The sequence below is a fragment of the Agelaius tricolor genome, unplaced genomic scaffold (genome assembly GCF_023055355.1).
Source record: "Agelaius tricolor isolate 1412-34295 unplaced genomic scaffold, bAgeTri1.0.p SCAF_4, whole genome shotgun sequence".
NCBI classification, from domain to species: domain Eukaryota; kingdom Metazoa; phylum Chordata; class Aves; order Passeriformes; family Icteridae; genus Agelaius; species Agelaius tricolor.
The window spans coordinates 272,708-286,877 of record NW_027269264.1 but is presented as its reverse complement, the minus strand read 5'-3'; the positions used below and the strand labels follow the sequence as shown (position 1 = coordinate 286,877).

Genomic DNA, 14,170 nt, shown 5'->3' with positions numbered 1-14,170 from the left:
GGGGTTTTGGCCACAACACTGTGGCCTGGCCAGCTGCAGGGTCCTCAGCTGGTCAGCAGCTCTGCCTCTGCCCTCTGCCCCTCTTCAGCAGCACCAGGCCACACTGCTACTGTGAGTAGCACACAGCCAAGTGATGGTGCCTTGAAGGACAGGGAAGGAGCACGGCAGCAGGGTCTCAGGCCAACATGCCATGACTGGGAAACAATGGCATGAGAGGGGCCTGAAAATCTTCCTCTTTCTGCCACCATATGTGGGGCGGTGTGTCTACATGTTTACGAGCTCTCAAGCTGATGAATCCTGATCCCTTCATGCCAGCGGGCCTCATACCTGTCACATGATGGGGCACACCGCAGGAGGGTCACCACCACATCAAGAGGCTGTGCAAGGGTCATCTCCTGCAGGGTCTTATCTAGTCTGTGCTCAGCCGACACATCCGTGATGAATGCAAGCCATTGGTAAATGTCCCTCACAATGGTCGGCACCTGGAGGAGACATGGCAGGGAACTGGAGTGCCACTAGAGAGAGCCATTTCCTCAGCTTCCCCAAGAAGTGTTTTCCTTTGCAATACACCGCACTGGACTTAAAATCATTGACACGGTTGTCTGGGGCTTTGAGTCCATCCTTACCAGGCACTTTTCACCCCTCCATTTCATTTCCAATAGGTCTTCAAACTTCCTTTCTTGCAGGAATGTGTTAACTTGAAGTAGAGTTTCCCAGGAGGCCTATAGATCAGTAGATACCTGGAGATTTAACCACTGCTGAGACTACAGAACCTGTATCCCTGCACATGGGCAAGGCTCAGGGTCTTTCCCTTAGTGGGAGGATGCAGCAGCTGGGAAACCAAATTCATGAGTCTGGGCAGAGTGATGGGTCAGCCCCCACCCCAGGCAACTAGTAGTGCCAGGACAGGAGAAAAGAAGTATGCCAGAACTGCTGCTCTGTAGCTAAGTGGAGGAGGATGCAGTGGCCATTGGCTCCACCAGGCATCAGCAATCAGCACAGGAGGCAGCCAAGTCACAGCCAAATTGAACACCAGCATTTAAGAAGTTCTAACCTCTGCCACAAATTGGTTCTTGTCATGCAAGTGGCAGAATAGTGGGAACAGGCTCTGGCGTACAATTCTCTCTAGGGGCTTTTTTCCCTCTTCCTCTACCAACTTCATCACTGCTTGAAAGAGGCGAATGGAGAGCAGCTGCACACGGCTCATATCCTAGTGAAAAGGAAGACAGCGAGAACCTCAGAACCGACTGCTCCAGGCCCACCTGGGCATGGAACTGAAAACCAACAAGGGAACAGTTTCCAGGCAGCACCCAGCACCTGTGGGGGGGGGCATAGAGCCTTACATTGTCAACGAGTGGCCGGAGGGCCTCAACCAGCTGCAGAGCGAGGGAACTGGCAATTGGCACATCTCTGTTCAGGAGCATCTCACTGAGCACAGAGAGGGTCATCCCCCTCACCTCCCTGTCATCATCCTTCAGCACCTCTGTGAGGCTTTCAGTCAGAGCCCACATTGTGTTGGCCTGTGTGGAACACAACGCAATGTTGTGAAGCCATGAAAGACGGCATTGCCACAACCACTCCAGCAGTTCAATCCCATGCTGCTGCCTCAGAGCCCAGAAGCCAAAGGCCTGTTCTGATGGAGTCTGGTAGATGAATGGCAAGTCATGAAAGCTGGAAGAAGCTGCCCATCTTCAGAAGCCCATCCAAGTGCAAGCTACTGTGTTACTCAGGCCCAGACTGGCTGGCTGGCTGCCTGCTTCTTACCATAGAGGGTCTCTTGCAGAGTACCATGAGGCATCTGAGCACCAGGAGACGCATCACTCTGCACTCCCTCCATAGGTAGTTTGGGAAAAGCTGTAGGATGCGTTCACCCCATTGCTTTATGTTAAGGCAAGGCAGGATCTGAAACAAAAATCAGCGACAGGGATACAAAGCTGGTAGAACCCTATCACTGCACAGGGCTAGGTATGGACAGCAGTAAGGGCATATGCATAATCAAAGGCAGTAGAGGCTGAAGAGCACCCCTGTGCTTCCACTGTCCTGCACAAGTTGCTCACTCTGTCCATCAGCTCTTGGCGGCCTCCAATATCTTGGCCTTGAGAAAGCATGATGGAAGATGAGGAGCTATCACTAGAGTAGCACAAACCATAGGTATCACCCCAGCAGCAAGGGACAAAGGGCACAGAGCAGAGCCCACCTCAGCCCCTCCTTCACTGACTGGACTCCCCTGCAGCTGCATCTCCAAGAGGGCAGGGTGCTGGGACACAGCTCCACAAGGCAGTGCTCACCATCAGGCTCACCTCAACAAGGAAGGCCATGGCAGCCACCTCCCAGCGTGCCTCCTCTCCGCGAAGCAGCCTGAACAGGTATCGTGCAATCCGGTAACACAAAGACTGTGAGATCCTGAGCATTGCTCTGGCAGGGGGAAAAAGACATTGTTGACTCTGAGCAGGGCGGGCAAACCTCACCTGGGACTGACTCACAGAGGCCTCTTCTTTCACCACTACTTCTTGCAAGGAGGAGGGTGGAGCCAAACACCAGCAGGCTCATTTCAGGAAGGAAGAGGCTGAAAACCACCCTTTCTGCCCACGGGGCAGTTCTGTCCCCCAGGCTGTCAGTGGCCCTCAAAGCAACCTCCCTGTTCCCAGTAGGCTGTCCTCAGTGAGGCTGCCTGCAGACAGAGCTCCTGCTCTGTGCCATCACCACAGAGACTCTGGCACTCCTCATGGGAAGAGATGCTGGCACTTTGGGTTGTGGCTTCCCCAGTGCACCCAGCCCTTCAAAAATTGTCCCTCTGCTGTACCATCCCTCAGTGACAAGTCCCTCTCACCCATGATCACAGGATTATGCATACACTGTGGAGAAATAACAGCCGGAGTGAGGAGTATGAGGCTCTCACCTGGCCAGAAGACCCACTGTATGGTGGTGGGTGTCAGTGTTGAGGAGTGTGTCCCAGCCACACTCACGTTCCACTTCAGACACCACATCCTCATACTGAAGCTCACAGAGCAATGCTTTCATGGTCATCAGTGCAAATCTGTGTGCAGAGAAAAGCCCAGGTCATGCCAGGAATCCTGGCCCCAGATCCAAGGGCACTGTGGAGATGGGATGACCAGAATGGAGCACCTGTTGGGGTTCTTGGGCAGGAAGTGCTTGTGCTGGCATTGCCTCCAGAAGTCATTAACTTTCACTGGCATCTGCTCTGTGCTGGAGAAGACTTGGAAGAGCAGGGCCACAAAGAGGTGGGGAAAATACAGAATCAACATCTCTGGGCACTCAGGCAGGTGAATGATCTCCCACAGTGCTCTGGTTGCCTGCAAAAACCAAAACAGTCACAGACCACACTCAGCACCGAGTCATCTGTGTGGCAGGGTCCAGCCACGGGAGGATGAAGGTCAGGTATTGCTCTGTGCCAGGGGGAGCAGCATGTGCCCTGGCTGCCTCTGCACCTGCCATGAACAGACTTCTAGAACACCATATGAGACATGGGATGCAGTGATGGATGGGGGACAAAGAATGGAGAGATGCCAGAGAGGCAGCCCTTGAGGATGTGCTTGGGCCTAGCCCAGAAACTCACAGCCAGAGGAAAGACATCTGAGTTGTCCTTATCAGAGGTGGACGTGCTGTGCAGTGGCCAGTCCTCCAGCACACAGAGGAGCTCTGGCAACACCTTCTCTGCAGTTCTACGTGAGGAGATTATTGTCCTCCACATGGCCACAGCAACTCTGCAAGCCCAGAGCTCTGTGTCAGTGGGGTTTTGGCCACAACACTGTGGCCTGGCCAGCTGCAGGGTCCTCAGCTGGTCAGCAGCTCTGCCTCTGCCCTCTGCCCCTCTTCAGCAGCACCAGGCCACACTGCTACTGTGAGTAGCACACAGCCAAGTGATGGTGCCTTGAAGGACAGGGAAGGAGCACGGCAGCAGGGTCTCAGGCCAACATGCCATGACTGGGAAACAATGGCATGAGAGGGGCCTGAAAATCTTCCTCTTTCTGCCACCATATGTGGGGCGGTGTGTCTACATGTTTACGAGCTCTCAAGCTGATGAATCCTGATCCCTTCATGCCAGCGGGCCTCATACCTGTCACATGATGGGGCACACCGCAGGAGGGTCACCACCACATCATGTGGCTGTGCAAGGGTCATCTCCTGCAGGGTCTCATCCAGACTGTAGTCAATAGATAAATCCGTGATGAATGCGAGCCTTTGGTAAATGTCCCTCACAATGGTCGGCACCTGGAGGAGACATGGCAGGGAACTGGAGTGCCACTAGAGAGAGCCATTTCCCCAGCTTACCCCCAAGTAATGCTTCCTTTTCTAGCTCACTATGCTGGCCTGAAAGTCTGTTGGATGCCCAGCAGGCCCAGCTTGAGAATGTACACCTTTGTTTGTTGGCCAAGTCCTTGCCATAGACAACTTACTTTCTTCAATCTGGAGGTGCTACTTCCCATGATCACATCCAGCATGACAGAATCCTCTGTTTTATGGGAGTCACCATTTGGTATGTCCTCAGAGGCGATGCTGGTATTGTCTTCAGGATCAGTAAGCTTATGGTAGTTTAAAAATATCTTAAGGTCGGAAAAAGAGGGATCTCAAATCTAGTGCTCTGCAGCAGTGCTTGGCTGTGCTGCAACAACAGGTCCAGCCCAGGCAGTGAAGTCTGCAAGTACCTGTGCATTTCTGTGGAAGTGGCGATGGGTGTGATTCTTCTTTTCTGGCAGTTTCTCAACTGGATTTGGCAAAAAGCAAGCACAGTCAGTGCTGAGGGACTACAGGAGAGGCTGGAGAACATAGCTGAGCCCTGCACTCCCCAGCAAGGGCCAGCTCTCAGACAACAGCTTGTGGAGACACCAATCCCTGTTCTCTCTGGCTGTCCCCTGGGGCTGAGGGTGCCCAGTGGATGGAGCAGGGCTACTGGGGGCATCAGCTCCATTCTCATTTCCCCTTCTTCCCTGGGGATGTCCACAGTGCATGGGATGGCCCAGCTCAGCCACTTACCTGCCTGCAGCAGCTGGACTCCCTCTACTTCTTGAGGCTGCTGTGCTGGAGCAGCCCCAGGGCTTTTATCATCATCCTCATCCTCCTCCCCCTCCTCCCCTTCCCTCCCGTTCACCGAGGTCAATCTGAGCATGCTTGGGGTTCCCTGCATTGGGGGTTCTCTCCGTTTGATGCTGCTGGAGCTTGGACTTTGAGGGCTTCAGCCACAGGGATGGGAGATGTCCTGGAAAAGAAGACAGGGGTCAGCAAGACATGAGGCGGCTATGCAGGGCCTCCTTGCAGCCCTGCTCTGTTCTCTCCTGTCCTCTTGTGTCCTTCAGGGTTATGTGGGTGGATGCTTTGATGCCAGAGACGGGTCACAAAGTGCCCATATGGTGGTGGGTCACAAATGGGCCATGAGACATGACATCCACTTGGCAGTGCCTACGTCATAGTGGGTAACACAGAGTCAATGGCATGTGCCATCCAATTGTCAGTTCCCATATCATGGTCGGTGGTTGCCATGAACATATGTTTGTTGATGGAGAGATCACTTTCACACAGCAGAAGTCAGAACTATGGGCATGTGTTGCTTTGAGGATGTCTCCACCAATGCTCTTTACCTAGATTTTCTGTCTGATCCTTTCTCAAGCCCCTGTGTCTTCATCCTCTAGGGTTCTTATGTTTGTCCCAGTGGGTCAGACTGCAACCTCCCAGGCCTCTCATCCTATAGTCCAAAGAGAGAGGGGAAAAAAAACCACACCATATCAAAGCCACCTTGTTTGTACACAATAAAAGGACAGTACAAGCACAACCCAGAAGACCTTACCTCAGCAAGGTATCAACACGTGACAATGCCAAGAGTGTGGGTAGTGGGTGCCTCTGCCACACTCTACCCCAGAACCACAGTCATGATCTGTTGCATCCCAAGACACAGAGAAGGATGCTGAGGCAGGGATGCCTTGTGAAGAAACACCCCTTTAAGTTAGGGTGACACAAAGAGTTGCTCTCCCAAGTTTCTTGCTGTTGTATATTAATAACCCAAGTTATCCTTTGTCGTCCCTTAGGAAAGGGATGACAGTTCTAGAATGTTCCTCAGTCCTAGAATGTTCCTTGCTCCTGCCTTCCCTATTGGTCCCCATTCCTCCCCTGAATCCCAGTTGGTTGCTACCCTATAACCCCACCCCTGTACTGCCCCTATTCTCTTTACCCACTGGCCCTTGGACCTGATGCTCTGCCTCTCTTGTCCCATATATAATCCTGGACCCTTCCTTGTTCTTTGCTCTTTTTCCCTGGTCCCCTTCAGTGTGCTGATAATAAAGGTCACTGGAATACCATACAAAGAGCCCCTCCTGTACTTCTTCGTCAACTCTCAGATAACAACATGTAGTTCAAGCGTCTGGTGCACGCTGAGCTATCCCCTTCTCGTAGAGGATGCTCTCGGGAAGGCGGTGACTTCAGCAGCTCCTGCCACATCACTGCAATGATCTGACCAGTGTCTTTGGATGGGTGTGCCTCCAAAGTTCAAAGTAGCTGCAATGTTACCCTTGCAATGCCTACTATACATGACCATTCTTCAAGCACCATTAGCAATGAACAATCCAGCGACAATAAGAGCAATAAGCATGCATTAATAACCAATATCATAGGAACAATTAACAGTAGCATTGGTCTCTGTTGCAGACCCTATCCTTATCCCATCCACTCTGAGCTCCTTCCCCAGAGGTCCCTCCACCTCCAGTTCCCACAACACCGGGACTGGAAGACATAATGACAGAGACTGGAAGGAGGCAATATTGGCCTCCACTGCCACCAACCAGAGGGCAGATTCCAGTGCCCCAAAAAGGGCCCACACAATCATCAAGCACTCTCCATCCTCTTCAGAGGATGAGAACAGCAACTCCTCAGATCCCGAGTCTGAGCATCGCTGGGCCCAGACACAGAGGGAAGCCACTCAGGAGAGTGACTCAGAGTTGGTCAAAAAGATCCTGGCCTTCCCCGTAATTTGCAAACACAGTAGGAGGGTGACTGCCATCAACACCTGGGAGCCAGTCCCCTACAGGGAGTTAAAAGAACTTTGTAAGGTGGCAAAAGAGCATGCTAGAGGATCCCACTTTTTCAAAAACCTACTAGAGGCTACCTTCTCCATGCATGTTCTAGTTCCACGTGACATTAAAAATATTATGAACTGCCTTCTCTACCCTGCCAAATACATGTTATGGGAGAGGCACTGGAAAAAACATCTAAAATCATTATCTAACAAATATGCCAAAGATGCCAACAAGCAAAATTTGTCAGTGGAACAGATTGCCAGAGAAGGTGACCTCCAAAAACCCCAAGCAAAGTACCTTCCTGAAGATGCTCTAGCTGTCATAGCTACAGCAGCAAAGACCTGTCTGCTCCTCACACCTGATGACAGTGCTCCCACCCAGAGTTTTGCAAGCATAAAACAAGGGGCAACAGAAGCCTTTGTAAAGTTTATTGACTGATTGAAGACCACACTCGAAAAACAGATTGAGAGCCTGGAGGCTCAGAAAGAAATTTTAGTAAAAATGGCTGTGATCAACACAAACCATGAGTTTGCAGGTCAGTTTTGAGGAGCTCTCCCCCCAGACACAGAACCAACCATTGGCTGAGGTGTGCACCAGAAAACATGGTTGCCCAAGCAGTGGCAAAACGAATTGCAGAGGGAGTCTCTGGAGCTTTTGCCATCATATCATCCAGAAAAAACTCAGTATGTTTCAGCTGTGGGGAGCTTGGACATGTTATTATAGACTCCCCTGAAAAGCCCTTTCTCCAGGATCATCAACCAGATCATTGGTGGCCCCAAAGACAGCCTAGGATCCAGCCATATTTGGGAAACTCCCAGCAGAGTGCAGGACAGCCCCACGGTCTGACACCAAATCAAATGCCATATCGCTCTGTCCTGCCTGCGAGGTCCACTGCCGACCATCAGGAGCAGGGAAATGGACCACAAGTGACACCATCACCATGGGGTATCCCTGAACACATTGCCAAGATCCAACACACGGAGCAATACAGGTGGGAACCCAGTGCTAACTGGTAACCTCCCTATCAATTGACTTCACTGATGAATACATACACCGCATTCCTACCAGGAAGTTTGGGCCATCCGATGGGTCATTCCAGCATTTTAATTATCAGAGACAGTATCATGGGCCTGAACAAATTTACGTTATTCCCAAAGTCCAGACTGTCGGCCCCGGAAAAGAGATTTTTATACAGATTTGGTATATTGACCCTCCTTTTTATCTCTCAAAAGAGACACCAATTGCACAGGCTTTCCTCCTGCCAAGAGACAACCCAGAGCGAGTTCCCCCTCAACCCGACCATCATGTGGATGCAGACTGTGGGCATGAGCAAACCCATCATTGAGTGTGGGCTGTTTTGTAAGGGGGAGGAGGTCCACTGCCCAGGGATGCTGGACACAGAGCAGATGTCACCATCATCACTCACTCCCACTGGCCAGCAAACTGGGAATTACAACCAGGCAGGGATGATCTCAGGGATTGGAGACGTGGCTGTGTTGATGTGAAGTGAGAAATATCATAGTTGAAGGTCCCGATGGCAAAATTGCCACCATCCGCCCATTTGTGGTGAGGGTGCCTATTACACCCTTACCCTTACAATAGGGCAGGAACCTATTGTCCCAATGGGGAACCGCTCTCTGTCTCACCAGGGATTTTTAATTGGGGCCACTGTAGAGTGTGCACCCACCATCCCTCAACTCATGTGGAAACACCATCCAGTGTGGGTTGACCAGTGACCCCTTTCCAACATAAAACTGTGTGTGCTAGAGGCCCTCATGGAAGAGCACCTCGCCAAGGGCTACATCACAGAGACCACCAGCCCTTGGAACTACCCTGTCTTTGTCCTCAAAAATCCAGGCAAGGACAGTTGGAGGCTCCTCCACGGCCTTTGCAAAACCAACAAAGTCATTGAGGACAAGGGTTCCCTGCAACCTGGCCTGCCCTCATGATTGATCTCATCCCAGGCCTGGAAGCTAGCTGTCATTGACATCAAAGACTGCTTCTTCAATATCCTGCTCCATCCTCAAGACACCTCAAGATTCACTTTCTCTCTGCCCTCTCCCAACAGGCAAGCCCCACTCAGGCAGTAACACTGTCTGGTTTTGCCACAAGAAATGAAGAACTCGCCATCAATCTGCCAGTGGTACATGGCTCACATTCTGTCCCCAGGGCGGAACGATCATTCTCCTTTACATGGATGATATCCTTATCTGTGCTGAGACACACATTTATCTGGACTTGACACTAACAAAAACCATCCAGACCATCAAAGCAGTGGGCTTTGAAATCCATGAAGACAAGATGCAGCACACCTGCCTACCTGGGACTCCAGATTCATGAGTGGACAATCATGCCCAAGCAACTGACCATCCGGGATGGCCGAAGACCTTGTGAGATTTACACCAACTATGCAGGTCCAGCAACTGGGTATCCCTGCTGGGGATCATGACAGAGGTCCCCACACCACTCTTCAACCTGCTCCGCAGCAGCGAGGACCTAGATTCACCATGCACCCTCACATCAGAGGCCAAGGGATCCATTACAAAGGTTCAAGAAGCCTTGTCTTCACGGCAAGCCCACCACTTTGAACCCAGCCTGCCTTTCTAGCTTGCCATCCTGGTAAGGCACCACACTTTTACTCACTAATTTTCCAATGGGACAAGACACTGAGAGACCCACTCCTCATCACTGAGTGGGTCTTCTCACACAATCAACCTTCCAAGACTGTTACAACACCTCAGGGATTAATGCCTGAATTAATAAAAAAGGCTAGGGCTCGCCTCTGCTGTCTTGCAGAGAGTTCACATGCATCTACCTTCCATTGAAAACTGGGGATTTGGAGCATTTGCTCCAAACCAACGAGAGCTTCCAGTTCACCCTTCATAGCTATATGGGGAAAATTTCAATTCATTTATCAGGACATAAAATATTTAAATCTGAATTTAATCTGGTCCCCAAATTACTTCAAAGCAGTACACCTCTCAGGGCCCTGACAGTTTGTACTGATGGCTCAGGGAAATCCCTAGTCATCACTAGTCAGTGATGACTTGGAGGGATCCCAGGATGCAGGAGTGGGAATCTGACATCCAGGTGGTCAAAGGATCACCACAGATTATAGAATTAGTGGCCATCATTAAAACCTTTAAGTTTCAAGAACCTTTCAATCTGATCACCAATTCAGCATATGTCACTGGTGTAGCTATGAGAGCTGAACATTCTTTTCTAAAAGAGGTCTCCAATGTAAATTTGTGTCAATTGCTTTCTAAACTAATATACCTCATTTCCCACAGAAAGCAACCATATCATGTGATGCATGTGAGGTCACACGCCGACCTCCCAGTGCCATTGCAGAAGGTAACGAGAGAGCAGACACATTAGCCATGCCAGCTGGGACCACCAACATCCCCAATATTTTCACACAAGAGAAGTTACCACATTCCTTATCAGAATGTACCAGCTCTCATGTGGATGTTCAAGTTACCAAGGGATCAAGCTAGAGCAATTGTGGGCACCTGCCCCAATTGTCAATCATATCAAATACCGCCAATAGGATCCAGGGTTAATCCCTGGGGGCTAAGTACATGCCAAATATGGAAGACTGATGTGACTCGTATCTCATCCTTTGGAAGGACAAAATACGTTCACGTGTCCGTACACACATTTTCAGGAGTGGTTTTTGCATTAGCCCACATGGGAGAAACTTCCAAGTGCAGCTGTCCGGCCAGAGAGATGCGTTCCAGCTAGCTCGCCAGCACAGCTAGCAGAACAGGGGGCACTGAACCCGATAGCTGCGCTTCGGGTCAGCGCCTCAGGCCATCGCCCTGTGTTATAGCAGGGGACGTTGCCAGTTTCAGGACGAGGCTGAAGAATGGCTGCGGACAACAGGAAAAGAAGAGGGCGCTCTCCAGTCAGAGCAAATCCAGGTTTATTGAAGGTCCTAGGGATGCCAGCAACAGAAGAGAGCAGGGGAGCGATTACATGAGGTTATAAAGGGTGTGGGCAGTAGGGGTGGAACCAGTACAGGAGCAAATGGGAATCTAGAGGGGAGGGGGGTACACAAGACTGACATACAGAAAACACCAATGAAAACAACTTAAAGGAGGGGCCCCAGCCCCTAAACAAATCACTCTGAGCCCTCAGCTGAAGTTTCTGGAAAGAAAGGTGGTAGCGAGGAGTGACTGGAGGGCACTGGGGCAAAGGATACATCCAATCGCTAAGGAAACCAGGGCAGAGTGTAAAGAGATACAGGGTTGACATGGCAACTGGGGTGACAGGCAGTAACTGGGCGGGGAGGGAGAGCCAGGGCAGAACCATTTTAACCTAGAGGGGGAACGGAACAAACCAACACAATACAACATCCAAGGACACCATCTCGCATTCCTCCTTGCATTTGCTATGCTGAGAGTCCCTGCACTGATAAAAACTGATAATGGACCTGTCTACACCTCCCACAATTTAAGAGATTTCTTTAATCAGTGGGTGGTAAAGCACACCACAACTCACTCTTCTACAGATCCCATCAGACTTTTAAGAGAGTCCTTGATCAGCAGCAGGGAAGAACAGAGACTATACATCCTGTTTAGAGGCTCTGTGTAAGGCTCTGTAGGTTATTAATTTCCTAAATGGTTCAGCCTCAGAGCCAAATCCCCCACCACTGCTCATCAAGGACCGAGAAACAAAACAAATATCACGGCCTTTCTCTTTGATTACCTAGGGGAGGGAGTGTGCCTGTCTGCCCACACCATCTGGCCCCAAATGGCTCCCAGCAAACAGCATAAAACCATACCTTGGCTCCGCAAGTACTGCTCTTGCAGCAATTAACTCAGATCCTTCCAGGACCCTTACAGAGACACCTGAGAATCAAAGAATGACTGCCTGGAAACAGAGACAACATCAAACACCCATGCACCAAAGACCAAGCCATCCCATCACCAGGTCACAGACGGGACAAGTTCCTGAACAACCCTCTGCATTGTCGGTTTAGTCTGAGTTGCACCCTCCCACTTATTTGTCAATCTTACCCTAAGTCTTGCCCCTTGCTGTAGAATGTTCCCTGCCCCTCCTCCTACTTGGCTATCTCCCCTTGTACCTGCCCCTGGCTCTGGAAATCCCCTTGGAAATCCCCTAATATTGGAAGCCCTATTGGTTTATTTAAACTGTTCCCCTCCCCCTGTGTTACCCCATTAGTTTGAGTGTTATAAACCCCACCTCTTGTTGCTGGTCCCCAATCCTTTCCCTAATGGCTGGAAATTTGTACCCTCCCCTGAGACCTCCCCTGTATAAGAATCCCTGCACACATGTTTTCCCTGGACCCTCCTTAGAACAAACCTCCTTGGAACCTATACAAAAGACCTCTCCCTCATTCTTCCCCCTCCCTTCAATGCTGAACCATCAAAGCTGTAGAGCTTAAGCCCTACAGCTGTATCCTAGACTCTGCTGCTTTCTGAGAACAGCCCACTCTTGGCCTAATGCTAGGAGCTGGCTGGGGAAAATCTGGCACCACATCAACAGCTGCTACAAAAAGTTCCCTCTCTGACTCCCTTCTCCTCAACTCCTCCCACTCCCAGAATCCTCAATATTTATTTACCTGCATACCCTCATTCCTACCCTGAAGACTCTCACTTACCTGTATTCCCACTGTTGGGGAAACAAACAGGACAGGACTGCTGGTTCCTTGATCTTTTATTGCAGTATCAGCTTCATTACCTGGTTGAGACAGTAGGAAGATGGCAAAAGCTCATGTACAGTCAGCAGCAGCCAAAGATTTCTTTGTTAAGAACATTTTAAAAATTTTCTAGCCCACAGTATATTGCTGAAGCTTACAGACACTTGTTCTAGCCAATTACTAAAAGTACACGTACACCCACTTCACACAATGCTTGCTTGTCTTCTTTCTACACCACTATTAAGCTTAAAACCTTCTACTATCTTGCTAAGCATATTTTCTTATTGCTTTCTTAAGGTCTATCTTAGCCAAGCCTAAAACTCAAGGTATTGTTTAATGGCCTTGCTTCCTATACCATTGTAACTTTTTCTACCTTAAGAGTTTGCAGCTGCAGCTAGTTCAGAGTTTTCTGTTTCTAAGGCCTGCTTTCCCAGCTTTCTAAAAATTTTCTTACCTTTACAGTTTCCCATGCCCACAGCTCCTACAGCCTTCCCAAACTTCCCATATTCTGCCTCAATGCTGCTTCTGCCAGCAACCAACCGAGCATCCCCACTACGTAAAATGGTTCTGCTGGCAACATCTACCTCAATAACATTCCCCCAAATCCCTTTCTTCGTCCACTTTTCACAGTTATTTTTAAAAGAGGAAATAAAGAGGGAGGAGGGAGGAAAAAGGAAAGCTTTGGAAGGGAATGACTTCCCTAAAACTAATAACCTCCCATTTAAAACTCCAAACAGAAACACCCTTAACATCATCCTACCACCAAGATGGTTGGCAATACCCATGCCAGTGAGGTCCTTCTGACTGTCCTGGTCTTCTGGATGTCCATGAGAACACCAGCAGTGGATACGTAGTTAATAGCACAGCCCAAAGAAAACATCCGAGTTACCCTTGCCAAGACTCTCTGCCAAGAAAACATGTGCCTGTCTATGGGCAGTGCCAGCAATCCACTGGCCTTGTGCCTGTTAGGGATTCTGCTAAAGCCCAAAGAATAACCCTTCACGAGGAAGGAACTCAAGCTGGTAGACACTTGGGATGAGTGGATGAGGATCTTGGCCATGCAGGGGGGGTTCCCAGAGGAACCCCAGGAATTGGAACTTTTGGGGTCCTCCAAGGCCATTGTGCAAAGTTTTATTACAGGCCCTTGAGTAAACCATGGTCTGCATCAGAATATCAAAAATCTATCTGCCTAAAGGATGTCTCACCTACCAACAAAATTTACAATTCAATTAATTGGGGCCATTACACCAGCAACACACTATCCGTGTCCTCTTGCCATCCCAGAGTTCTTCCCCAGGATGTGTTCCTGATCTGTAGAGACAGGGTGTGGGCAGGAATCCTCTCTCATCTACAGGGAGGTCCTTGCAACCTTGGCCAGCTTACCATCCTAACCCCAAACTCAACCAAAATTCACGATTCATAAAAGAAAAATTAACTGGCCTGCCAAAAAAGAGAACTTGTACAATTTGATGAAAATTAT

General features: G+C 50.0%; 1 protein-coding gene and 1 long non-coding RNA gene across 3 annotated transcripts; both read right to left on the bottom strand.

The window, feature by feature from the left end:
- Positions 1-5: 5 nt before the first annotated feature.
- LOC139588743 (maestro heat-like repeat-containing protein family member 7) lies at positions 6-3,072 on the bottom strand. Its single transcript, XM_071424337.1, has 4 exons — positions 2,900-3,072; positions 2,301-2,415; positions 1,765-1,902; positions 6-482 (listed from the first exon to the last, which is right to left on the bottom strand). The coding sequence occupies exons 1-4, from the start codon at positions 3,025-3,027 to the stop codon at positions 273-275; spliced, it is 591 nt and encodes a 196-aa protein (XP_071280438.1). The 5' UTR covers positions 3,028-3,072; the 3' UTR covers positions 6-272.
- A 60-nt stretch (positions 3,073-3,132) lies between these two features.
- LOC139588744 (uncharacterized) lies at positions 3,133-12,876 on the bottom strand. 2 transcript variants are annotated; one of them, XR_011678795.1, is made up of 4 exons: positions 12,652-12,876; positions 4,079-5,701; positions 3,578-3,725; positions 3,133-3,314 (listed from the first exon to the last, which is right to left on the bottom strand). It is a non-coding gene; the product is annotated as an uncharacterized lncRNA (long non-coding RNA). The 2 variants fall into 2 exon arrangements; XR_011678794.1 differs by having other exon boundaries at positions 3,133-3,725.
- Between the last annotated feature and the right edge of the window lie 1,294 nt (positions 12,877-14,170).

Coding starts and splice junctions, on each gene's coding strand:
- LOC139588743 (XM_071424337.1), bottom strand. CDS start 3,027: ATGACCATGAAAGCATTGCTCTGTGAGCTTCAGTATGAGGATGTGGTG. Junction 2,416..2,899: donor ACAGTGGGTCTTCTGGCCAG/GTGAGAGCCTCA, acceptor TCCCCCTGCCAG/AGCAATGCTCAGGATCTCAC. Junction 483..1,764: donor TCTGCAAGAGACCCTCTATG/GTAAGAAGCAGG, acceptor TGTCTCCTCCAG/GTGCCGACCATTGTGAGGGA.